The 12502-nt window shown below is 33.7% G+C and overlaps 1 protein-coding gene across 3 annotated transcripts in view; it reads left to right on the top strand.

Moving 5' to 3' along the window:
• The window catches only part of TTC13 (tetratricopeptide repeat domain 13), an 82433-nt gene that overhangs the window by 1769 nt on the left and 68162 nt on the right, over positions 1 to 12502 (top strand). Inside the window, exon 1 of one of the 3 annotated variants that reach the window (XM_023502069.2) lies at positions 11407 to 11710. The exons of the other annotated variants lie outside the window; for them this stretch is intronic. Within the exon in view, the coding sequence (XP_023357837.1) occupies positions 11701 to 11710 (10 nt within the window). The 5' untranslated portion in view covers positions 11407 to 11700. Of the gene's footprint in view, positions 1 to 11406; positions 11711 to 12502 lie in introns of those variants that run through there. 3 annotated transcript variants of the gene reach the window in all.

Genomic DNA, 12502 nt, shown 5'->3' on the forward strand with positions numbered 1-12502 from the left:
CTAATTTGCATGAGGTGGACAAAATCTGAGGGGTTGTGTCATTTCTTAATTCTGTTGATAGTCCTTTTTTGGGAGGAAGAATGTTTTGTGCAAGGAGCATGGTACAAAAGTAGTAGAACCATTTGTACTAGAAATTTAAAACTTCTTGGCTAAAAAAGGGGAAAAGACTTGTATACACATACAAAATGTTTGTAGCAACCCTTTTTTTGTATAAAAAATTTAATTGTGGGCAAGAAACTGGAAACTTAGTGGCTGCCCATCAATTGGAGAATGGCTGAATAAGTTATAATATATGAATGTTATGGAATATTATTTTTCTGTAAAAAAAAAAAAATGATCAGCAGAATGATTTCAGAGAGAACTGGAGAGACTTAGATGAATTCATGCTAAGTGAAGTGAGTAGCACCAGAAGAACAACAGCAGCAAAATTATGTGATGATCAATTCTAACAGACATGGCTCTTTTCAACAGCAAGATGATTCAGGCTAGTTCCAATGGTCTTGTGATGAAGAGAGCCATTTGCACTTAGAAGTGGACTATGGTGACTGAGTGTGGATCACAACATAGTTTTTTCAACCCTTTTAAATTTGTTTTTTTAAAGACTTCTTGGCTAAGGGAGAATCTAGGTGGTGGGGAAATTAAAAAAAAAAAAAAACCACAAAAAAACCCCCAGAAACTCCACATCATTCTGTAAGTTTGAGGCCCTTAAAACTGACTCGATGACCTGCACAAAACTTATCTTAAATTTTGTACATTTTTTCCTACTAAAGTCCTATTCTGTTGCTTCATGTTGGCATGGAAATGACCCTGGATTTTTGAAGGCAGTTAGTGGGATTCAAGTTCTGTCTGGCCCCTTTTGAGTGATAACTATACACAATTGTCAGGTTTATTTTATCTAAATTCATCAATATAGAGCACAAGAAGGTTAACCTCCTGGTGACATGGAGGGGGGGGGGATTTTTGGAATCTATATAAATAGGAGATTACCCACACCAGTTAATCATGAGTTCCTGAAATATTAACATCCGTGAAATGTTAAAGTATGTTAAGTGATAGGAAAAAGAACATAATTAAAATTTTTCTTATTCTATACAATTACTCTTTGAGAATCTATTTTGGTGTCATTCTTAAGTTCAGCATTATAGATACTTGACCAAAAAAATCCTCAAACTCAGAAATTGTTTGACTCAGTTTTTACTTTGATAAGCTCTCACTTTTCTATACATCTTTATCTCTTTCCCATTTTCATTTTAGGTTAAGAGAACACCAGTATCTTCATATAACCCATCTTCTGTTAAAAAAAAAAAAAAAAAATCCTGCCCTTTACATGTTGTCTTCTTGGCTCCACCTCAAAAACATTGTATTCCTAACCATCTTCCTTAGTACCAATTGCATTTTCTCTCATGTTCCCCAATATATACAGGCCAGGAAGAGTAATAACCATATTCTTTATTTCTCACTGCCACTTCAAAACCTTCTCTTCTGACTGGATCACTGGATAATTTTTTCCCCCTTAAAGTTCATTGTCTCTACCTTTGCTATTATTTGCCATTTTCAAGGTCATTCTTTCAAAAGGGTTTTAGAATCTAGCTTATCGTTCTGTCTTCATATTTTGGGATATAATGGTGATGATGATGATGAAGTAGTAATAATAATAATATCTAATATGTAGTAATTTATGGCTTATAAAACAGTTTACATATTATTTCATTTAATCCTCACAGGAACCTTTTGTACTAGGTATTATTGTTCCCATTTTATGGATGAGGAAATTGAGACTAAGTAAGGTTATCTGACTTGAATGGGGTCACAAAACTATTAAACTGTGAGACAAGATTGGAACTTCCAGACTGAATCCAGCACTATTTGCTGTGCCTCTCAAATACCCTAGCCTTCCATCTTATCAGTCTCCTCAGTTCCTATGATCTCCACTTTTACTCTGCCAGAGAAATAGTAAAAATAAATTTCTTCGATCTCTTCATTAACTGTAATGATGGTTGGACCTCCCTTATTCAAAACTGAAATTCTTATTTGACCACATAAATTTAATTATTATTTTTTTGCTTTTTTGTTTTCTTCTGAACTTGACAATCATCAACAAATAAAAACATTTTCAAATGGGAAGAAGAATAGAAAAAGAGGATTGTATATTAGACCATGGATCTCATTGTGTACAGCTTTTGTTGTTGTTATTTTTAAGTGTACTATTCAGTATATTAGTTCCAGATCTGTTTTGTTTGGAGTTCCAAAAGTTCTTACCTTTCATCTTTCTTCCTAATTTCTGAATATATTCTTCATCTTTCTACTCTGTCAATTCATCATCCCCCGCTCTGGTTTGTTCTCCCTTCACAATCTTGACACTGTAATGAATCTGATCAATTTTTTACTATCCTTAGCTCTTAAGTCCCTGGTGCCCATGTCCTGTTGTTTCAGACATTTACTGGCTGTGTATCCCCATATAGGTTTCCTGAAACCTCTCTGGGATTTTGTTTCTTTATCCACGAGGTTCCTTCTATCTCTTAATGGATGATCCTGTAAACTTTATGTTAGATCTATCTAGATGTTCATAGGTAGTTCAAACTCATCAAACTCATATTTGAAAGAGAACTTACTGTTTTTTCCCCATTAACATACCCTTCCTCTTCACTTCCCTTTTTCTATCAAAAGCATCTTACCTGTTTGTTTTGCAGTTTCACAAACAACCTCAATCATACTTGACTTTTGCCTTTACTTTCCCCCTCCCTCCTTTCTTAGCCCATGAGAAGATGGTAGATTACAGGAGATAAATCATGATTCTTCCTCCACATCACTTAGTCCAGTGTCTAGCATTTCTGTTATTAAAAGATTTTTTTCATTCATAAATTCACTGTATCATTTACATCTTTTTTTTTTTTTTAATTCAGAAAGCCACCACCCTAATTCAAGCCCTCATGGCCTTTATCTGGATTATTGCAATAATGTAGCTAGAGCCTTTCTTGCCAGACTTACATTTCTAACCTTCACATATGTAGCCTTTCAGCCTAATTTGCCTACTTGCTGTTTTTTGTATATGACAAGGCATCTGACAAGTAATTGCTTTTATGAGAGTAAGCTTTCCCCTTGTCTTTTGTGTACTCCGCCCTTACCAATACCTCTTGGAATCCCTAGCTTCTATCAAGCTCTGTCTATTTGCCACATCTTACATAAGACATTTTCTGATCCTCTCCTTGAAAATACTTGGTATCTATTTTTGTATAAATTCTTATTTATGTAATGGTGTATGTTTCCCAATAGGATGTAAACTCCTTGTAGGCAAGAAGTGTTGCTTTTTATTCCCAGTGCCTATTACAATGTTTTTTTGAATGCTTGTTGAATTGAATCAAATTCATTCAGATTGACTGACTGACGTTTTTTTCAGGGAGATCAAAGAGAGAGGAAATTAGAAAAGGCAACATAAAATAATTTGTGGTTGATGTCGTCTTTTTAAAATTAGTTTAATCTCCTGATTTTAGTCTTCCCCTAATTTCTTTGAATTTTTAGGATTTTAGAATAAAAAATTTAAAGCTTCTTCAGAAGCCCTTGAATCCAACCTTGTCATTTTACAGTTGAAGAATCTGAATCACAGAGACATTGAGTGACTTAAGTGCCCAGGATCACACAGTTAGGAAGACTCTCCAACAAGTTTTGACTCAGGTTTTACTTTCAGTCCAGTGACCTATCCTCCCCAGGGGTCCTCAAACTTTTTAAATAGGGGGCCAGTTCACTGTCGCTCAGACTGTTGAAGGGCCGGACTATAGTAAAAACAAAAACTTTGTTTTGTGGATCTTTAAATAAAGAAACTTCATAGTCCTGGGTGAGAGGGATAATCGTCCTCAGCTGCCGCATCTGGCCGGCAGGCTGTAGTTTGAGGACCCCTGCTCCAGACCATCCTGCTTCTCTTGTACATGTAATTATTTTGACTGTATGCAGTGCTGAAAAGACATGAAAAATGTCGTAGTGTCCTTAGGAAATAATATGATTGCTTGGATATTGAAAATTAAACTTTCTTTTTAACTCTCTTTTTGAGTTTCTGTGTTTGCCTGGTGGTGGTATTCATGATTAAAAAACCTAGGTATATTGAGGTTATAAGCTCCAGCAGATAATTTTTGTGACATATTTTGAGATCTACAAATTTAAAAAAATGAAAGAAAATTAGGTTGGAGTTAGGAAGTTTGAATTCTAGTTCCTACTATACTAATTAGGATTATGATGTGAGGCAAGTTATTTAAACGTCCTGAGGTAGTTTTTTATTTTAAAAGGAAGGGGTGATAACAGCAAGTGAATTGCTTTACAAAGATTTTTATATTTGATCTTTCTTTTTTTTCCCCCTCTTTTAAAAGAATTACTTTAAATATTCTTTTCTTTTTAAATTTTGGATTTCAGATTTTCTGCCTCTCTCCCACCTCTCCTCCACCCACTGAGAGGGCAAGCTAAAATTATCAATTATACTTGTGAAATCATGCAAAACATTTCCATATTATCTGGAAAAAAAGGGGGGGGGAAGCAAGAAAGTTACACTTCAATTTGCATGCAGTTCATTAGTTCTCTTTGTGGAAGTGGGTAGCATTTTTTCATCATGAATGCTTTGGAATTGTCTTGGATCATTGTAATAATCAGAGTTGTCAAGTTTCACAGTTGATCATCATTAGAGCAGTGGTCTAATTGTGCACAGTGATCAACAAATTCTTCTCACTTTTGCATCAGTTCATAAATGTCCTCCCATGTTTTTTGTTTCCTGAAATCACCCCTCTCATTGTTTCTCCTAATATAGTAATATTCCATACTATCATATCCCATCTTTTGTTCATCTATACTCCAACTGATGAGCATCCCCTTAATTTATAATTCTTTACCATTACAAAAAGCACTACTATATTTTTGTACATAGAAATAGTTCTCATTTTCTTTTTATATCTTTGGGATATAGACCTAATGGTAGTTTATGGGGTCAAAGTTTTATAGCCCTTTGGGCATAGTTCATGTTCCTCAGAATGATTAAACTAGTTCATAATCCCACCAATAGTTTATCTGTGTATTTATTTTCCCTCAACTCCTCCAGAATTTATTATTTTTGGTAGAAATAAGGTGCTGTCCTAGAGCTGTTTTTATTTGCATTTCTCTAATGAATAGTGTGCTTTAGAATATTTTTATATGATGATAGTTTTTATTCCTTCTGAAAACTTCCTTTTCATATTCTGTGACTATTTATAAATTTGACTCAATTCTATATTCAATATATATTTAAGAAATGAGGCCTTCATCAGAGAAAGTTGCTGTAAAAATTTCTGATATTGCTGTGGTGTCTTTTAACAAAATATTGTTAACCTGATTATCTCTTTAATTGAGTTTATTTTGTCCATTTAGTAGTTTTCTTTAAACTTTTGGTTGTAGCTATTTTTAAGATGTTGTCTTCTTCTGGAGTTTGCGTCTTAATATTTCATGCCGTTGTAATAATTTTTTATGGTCAGGTTTTTGTTGTTGTTATTTTAAATATCTCCTATTTCTTGACTTTGAACCTTATGCTAAAATTGGTCTCTGCTCATCTTTGGGTGAAGAGGTACTTTTGTAAACTTCAGGGTTTTCAGAGCTTGTTTTGGGGGTCTGCAAGATTTTGGTACCTCCAAAGTTGTATGAAATGGAAAGAAGTGTGGTCACTGCTCTCTTGTTCTTCATTCTAGTTTTAACCCAGGGAGGGCTCCTGCTTCCTTGCAACCCTAAGTACTAAGGTCTCCTTGGCCTTGGCGCTTAGATCAGGTCCCCTGTTCTCATGCAGCCACAAGTGCTAATATCTTTCCTGCTTTGGCAGGGTCCTTGCTCCCCTGTGACTGACCACAATCTCTCCTCAACACTCTAGAACTGTGACCCAGAACTGTGGGCAATAGAATTGCCAATCAAGTCTACTTGTATCCAGTGCCAACAAAATAATCTCTTTCTGACTAGTTGTCTGCCTGGGTTGAGTGTTCTGGAAGCAACTGTTACTGCCATGTTGAAGGTTTGTTGCTAATACTGCTACTTTTGTATTCTGGACAGGTCTCCTCCCTGATGTTACAAACCAATCCCACTGACCTCCTAAATTGTTTTAGGCTGGAAAATGTCTCATCCAGATGTTTTGTAGGTTTTGCTACTGTAAAATTTGATTTGAGGCATTATTTTTAAATTGTTTGGAGGGGAGAGTTCAGCTAGATTGTTGCCTGTTCTCCACCACCTTGGCTCCATCCATCCTTGATCTTCACAACCATATTGGGAAATAGGTGCTATTAAGGATCCCCATCTTTTTGATGGAGAAACTTAAATAGAGATGATGACCTGCTTTCCTGACTTCAGGTTAAGTGCTCTAGCCACCTGGCTATCTTTATTGATTAGGTGCCTTAATCTTTTTTTGTATTATGGACTTCTTTGGTTGTCTGATAAAGGCTATAAATTCCTCAGAAAAATGTTTTTGAATGCTTACAATAAAATACATAGAATTATAAAGAATACCAATTATACTAAAATATAGTTGTTAAAATATTAAAAAAAAAAAAAAAGTACATGTACGTCAGTTTTAAAACCCCTTGAACGAGATAGTCCAAGATAATCTCTATTTTTATTGACTAAAATTATTTACTTTCAAGTTCCACTAGAATCCTATTCCTAACCATACTTTTATAGTGAGAAATAATTTCTTTTCACATTATTCTTTTGAATCACAGAATTATATATCAGGAAGTAAGATAATCTAGTCCTCTTTTAATAGAAAAGGCTGCTGAAACCTAGAAAGGTCAGGTAACTTGCTCAGTGTTTAAAAGTAGCAGAGCCAGCACTGGAACCCAGATCTCTTGCATGTCAATCTATTGCTCTTTCTACTCTGCTTCACTGCCTCCTGGGGCTCATTTGGATCAATGACTTCTGTTTGTCTGCTACGATGCATTTAATACATTTTGCATGCTCTTTGAAAGAAAATTCTTAGGATGAAACCATTTTCTTTCCTTTTTCTTTTGAACTTAATCAGCACTAAGCAAAATGAGCATTTTCATATATAAATCCAAAAAAGACGATTGTACATAAAGTGGTGGATCTGTTTTATAAACAGCTTGCTATTTACTTTAAGCTTATAACAAATTCTCCAAAGCCATTTTTCCACTGGTCTTTGTTCTGTTGCCTTCTGTACTTCAAAAAAAAAAAAAAAAATGCTTCAGTGATCTTTTTGAAACTTAAAAAAATTATAAACTTGTTGCTGGCCTCCTTTCTTCTCAGTGAACTCCTTACTCTGAAAGAAAAACAGATAGCTTGTATCAGCTGTGTATAACCAAGCTAAACAATTCCCCATGTTGGCCATGCTCACAAATATACACCTTATTCTGAAGCCTTAGATCCTCGCTTCTTTGTCAGGAAGTTTGAAAAAGTATTAACTACATGGGTTCTTGGGAATCTAGTGTTTATTTTGTGGATCAGAATTCTTAACTCTTTAAAAGTTGCTTTTTTTTCCTTTTTCCCCCCTTAATTAAAGCTTCTAATTTTTTTTCTAAAATATATGCATGGTTAATTTTTCAACATTGACCCTTGCAAAACCTTGTGTTCCAAATTTCCCCTCCCTTCCTTGCATCCCCTCTTAGATGACAAATAATTCAATGTATGGTAAACATGTTAAAAATATATGTTAAATCCTATATATGTATACCTATTTATACAATTATCTTGCTGTACAAGAAAAATAAGATAAAAAAATGAGAAAGAAAAAATGCAAACAGACAACAAGAGTGAAAATACTATGTTGTGATTCACACTCAGTTCCCACAGCCCTCTCTCTGGGTGTAAATGGCTTGCTTCATCACAAGATCATTGGAACTGGCCTCAATCATCTCATTGTTGAAAAGAGCATATTTTGATACTTAAAAGTTGTTTTTCTTACAATATTGCTATTATTATACAATGTTCTCTAGTCTTTCCCAGTTTTTTCTGAAACCATCTATTTCTTCATTTCTTATGGCACACAATACATTCATTTATGGCAGTTGGCCATTCCTTAACTCCCCCTTTTCCCCCTTTGTTACTATACAACGAACTGATAGTAGTACTTTTGTTTATATGTGTCCCTCTCCGATCTTTAGGGTATGGATCCAGTAGTAGTGACTTTTTGGGTCAAAAGTTATACACAGTTTAATGACTTTTTGAGTAGAGTTTCTAGTTGCTCTCTAGTGTGGCTAGACCAATCCATAATCTCTAATTAGTAGTATATTAATGTACATGTTTTCTCACATCTTCTCCAATAATAGCCATATTTGTCTCTCTTTTGAATGTGAGGTGGAGCCCTTTGAGTTATTTTAACTTGGATTTCTCTTATTAGTGTTTTGGATTTTTAAAAAATGATTGTTGAAAACTTGGATTTTTCCCTTTGAGAACTTCCTGTTCATATATTTTGACCATTTATCTGAACAAAACAATTTTAAAATATTGTCTGTCTCTACATTTTTATTTACTACTTTAGTTGAGTCTTATTCCTTACTGTCTTGACATTGTAATATTAAGTCCTTGTGAATTTTATTTGTTTCTATCATCTTAGACACTTTTTCTGGGCTTCTGAATAGTGTAACCCCTGCATCTTAATGCATTCTGAATTTTTTCCCTATCTGATACCTAACATCTGCCTCCACTCTGGTTGTATTATTTTTAATCACACCTTGTTTAACTTCTTAATTATATATACTAATTTATTATTTCAAGTATAGTATTAATAATTAATAAAATGAATGACTTAAAAACTCATTTTTTCCTCCTATTTTTCTCAGTGTGCAAAAGAAGCTTTTAGCAGCTGCTTTTCTTGTTAGGTATTTTTTTTTCTTTTTCTAATATAATAGGTAACTTTGATTTCAGCCCTGTGTCTTTTAACCTTCTGATTGCTTAAGGAAGACTAGGTTGGATGGCTGTTCAATCATTTAAACTGGTAGAGCATCAGTAGAATGTTTTTGGAAGAAATTACAGAATTTTAATAGTGTTATAGTTCCAAGTGTTTTCTTTCACATTTTTCAAAGTAACTAAATATCAAACCTTTGTAATGCTCAAATAAAATTAATCAGGTATTCTTTATAAGCAAGATAACAATGCAACAAACATTTATTAAGTGTTTACTATGTACCAGGATGGAGCAAGTAGGTGGTATAGAAAATAGAGGACCAGAGTGAGGAAGACTTGAGTTCAAATGTGGCCTCAGACACTTATTAGCTATTTGCCTCAGTTTTCTCATCTTTAAAATGAGTTGGGGAAGGAATAATGGTAAACCACTGCAATATCTTTGCCAAGAAAACCCAAATAGGGTCACAAAGAGAGATGACTGAACGACCACGAAATGTACCAGGATTTGTACTAAACTATAGGGATATAAATTACAAGCAAAGAAAAAAAGCCAGTCCCACAATGCACATATGTTCTAATCAGGGAAGAATAAGAGAGCTGGAAAAGGGAGTAAGAGTGCTAATGGTATTGAAGTCTGAATAGTTAGAAGCGCAGCTTCTGTGTACTGGAACTTTGCCCTTCTATTGGAAGTATGCCATAGTACACTTGTGGGGGGGAAAATTGTCAGTTCTTCAGGTGATTTCAGAAAGATCATTCTGTAATATGATTAATGTGAAGATGATGGATCCTATTGTATATGATGTTTGCATTCTGATTAATCTTCATGTACCCCTCACAAATTTATGATTTGAAGAGGACTATTTTTTGTCTTTAAAAGCAAAACAATTACTTTTGTATCTTCTGTTAAACATTCACTTTTTTCTTTAGACTTACAAGTCAAATTTTTGAACTTTGGAGCCATTGGGGCTACAGTTATGCTAACAGGAGATCACCTAGTTTAGTTTTATAGATGAGGAACTGGAGGACCAAAGAGGTTAATTTGCTCATATTCAATTAGTGAGTTTGTTTTTTAAGAAGCACATCAGGATTAATACCTCAAACCTAATTTTCTATTATGCTATAGTCTTAGGATAACATTTTTAAGAAAAAGAAAAGAAAAATAGGCATGGTTGTTGTGAAGAATAAGAATAATACATCAGATAAACAACTATTATTTTAAATTTAATTTTTTCTCAATTACATGTAGACAAAACTTTTTAACATGTCTCTCCATCTTCCCATTCCTTGAGAAGGCAAACAATTTAATATCGATTATTCATGTTCAATCATGAAAAAAAATTCCATGTTGCAAAACCAAAAAGACCCCAAAAAGAATAATGAAGATTTAAAAAAATATGTTTCAATCTGTGTTTATAGACCCTCTATTCTTTCTCTGGAGATGTACAGAATTTTTTTTTATCACTCTTTATAATTATCTTTGATTATTGTATTGATCAGAATAGCTCAATCACAGCTGATCATCTTGCCATTATTGTATTATACAATGGTCTTCTGGTTCTAGTCAGTTTACTTTGCATGAGTTCATAGAAGTCTTTCCAGGTTTTTCACCATTTTTTCTATTAGAACAAGAGTATTCCATCACAATCAAACATACTCATTTATTACTCAGTTAATGGACCTCCTCTCAATTTCAATTCTTTGCCACCACAAAAAGAGCTGCTATAATTATTTTTGTACATAAAGACCTTTTTCTTTGATTTCTTTGGAGTACAGATCTAGTAGTGTCAAAGGATATGCACACTTTTATAGTGCTTTGGACATATTTCCAAATTGCTTTCCAGAATAGAGCATGCCAATAATGTATTAGTGTTTCTGTTTTTCCTCATCCTTTCCAACATTTGTCATTTTCCATTTTTGTCCATTAGGCAATCTGATAGTTATAAGGTGGTACTTCAGAATTGTTTTAATTTGCATTTCTCTAATATATAGTGATTTGAAGTGATTTTTAAAATATGACTATAGTTTTTTTTTTTTTTTTCTTCTTCTTAAAACTGCCGGTTCATATCCTTTGATCACTGATTTGGACAATGCCTCATCTTAAAAATTTAGCAAAATACTTTATTTTAAATATAAATATATCCAGCAAAACATAAAAATAGATTGGCTTACTTAACAGCTTTCTCCTTTCGTTTTACATAATTTTCAGTAGATCTGTTTCTTTGTTGATACGTCTAGATCTAGTGTTCTTAACCTTTTCAATGTTATATACACCCTCTTAGTGGCCTGGTGAAACCTAGGAATCCCTTCTCAGAATAATATTTTTAAATTGTTCATAGAAGAGGCAAGTGAAAATAACAGTGTAATTTTTTTCTTCATGCAAATCCATGGACTCCTTGAAATCTGTCCATAGACTTCAAGTTAAGAACTTTTATCCCAGATAAACTTGTAGACTCATAAAATAGTTTGGAATAGTAAATACTATTTGCAAGGAAGCCGGATCTTTTCATTTTTATGTACCTTGCACATGTTGTTATTGATGTGTTTGATACTCATTTTGGGGAGTTCGTTTATTATAATTTTTTGCTATTTCCTGCATTGTCCTTGTGAGGTGAGTCCAACCTTTTGAAAAACAAGAGACATTAATACCTTTGCCATGAGCAAGTTATACAGGATAACGTTGCCAGGATTTGGGATTAGAACTCAGATGTCTTGAGAGTTTCCCTTGTTGCTAGATCCATTGAGTCATACTATTTCCTATTTTGATCCCAGATTGCAAAACACCCAGAAAAAGAAACTGTTTATAGTTGACTAGAAGAAAAAAGCATCTGATCTCTCACAGGAGAGCAAAGTATGAAAACTGGTAAGAAGAATTTCAAAACCTTTTCAGATTCTTATCATTATAATTTGAAATGAAGAACTCTTTTTTTTTTTTCTAAGTAATCCAAGGTGTTTTGCAAATCTTAAATTGCCTAAAAGGTATCAGCCCTCATACCATATATATCCCATATAAGTAGGTAAAGTAGAATTATTAAATCTTTTCCTTCACTCAGAACTATTAGTAATAAAATAACATGTAGATAGTGCTTGAGGATTGAAATGATTCGTAAATGATCACCCTTTTTGCATAACAAGTTAAATTATCAGAGTCCTTTTTCTCTTTGTTGCTTGATAGTAGAAATGCATTTTTAAAAAAAAGTAAGAGAAGATAGAATTAAAACTAAATAACACATGGTAATCTAATACAGGATAGCTACCACTATGAGTGTCACATGAATCACAGAATTTGGGAGTTGGAAGCAACTTCAGCAACCATCTATTTTAACCCATACTTAACTGTGAATCTGGGCAAGTCAGATATTCTCTCACAGCCTCAGTTAATTAATCTACAAAATGGGGGATTATTGTAACAGTTCCCTTACAGAGTTGTGAGGACTAAATGAAAAAAATGCCCTTAAAGTCTTGTAAATCTTGAAGCACTATATGAGCATAAGCACCAGCTTAATCAAAAGCTAATACTTTGCATGACAGAAACCCTGATCCAGCCCTATATCTAACATTCTGTGCAGCTACAGGAACAACATTTGAAATCTGAAAATTAAAAACAGCAGCTGTTATAGGTAGAGTGAGAAAAGTTGACTTTCAACACTCCAGG

This window comes from Sarcophilus harrisii, chromosome 4 (genome assembly GCF_902635505.1).
Source record: "Sarcophilus harrisii chromosome 4, mSarHar1.11, whole genome shotgun sequence".
NCBI classification, from domain to species: domain Eukaryota; kingdom Metazoa; phylum Chordata; class Mammalia; order Dasyuromorphia; family Dasyuridae; genus Sarcophilus; species Sarcophilus harrisii.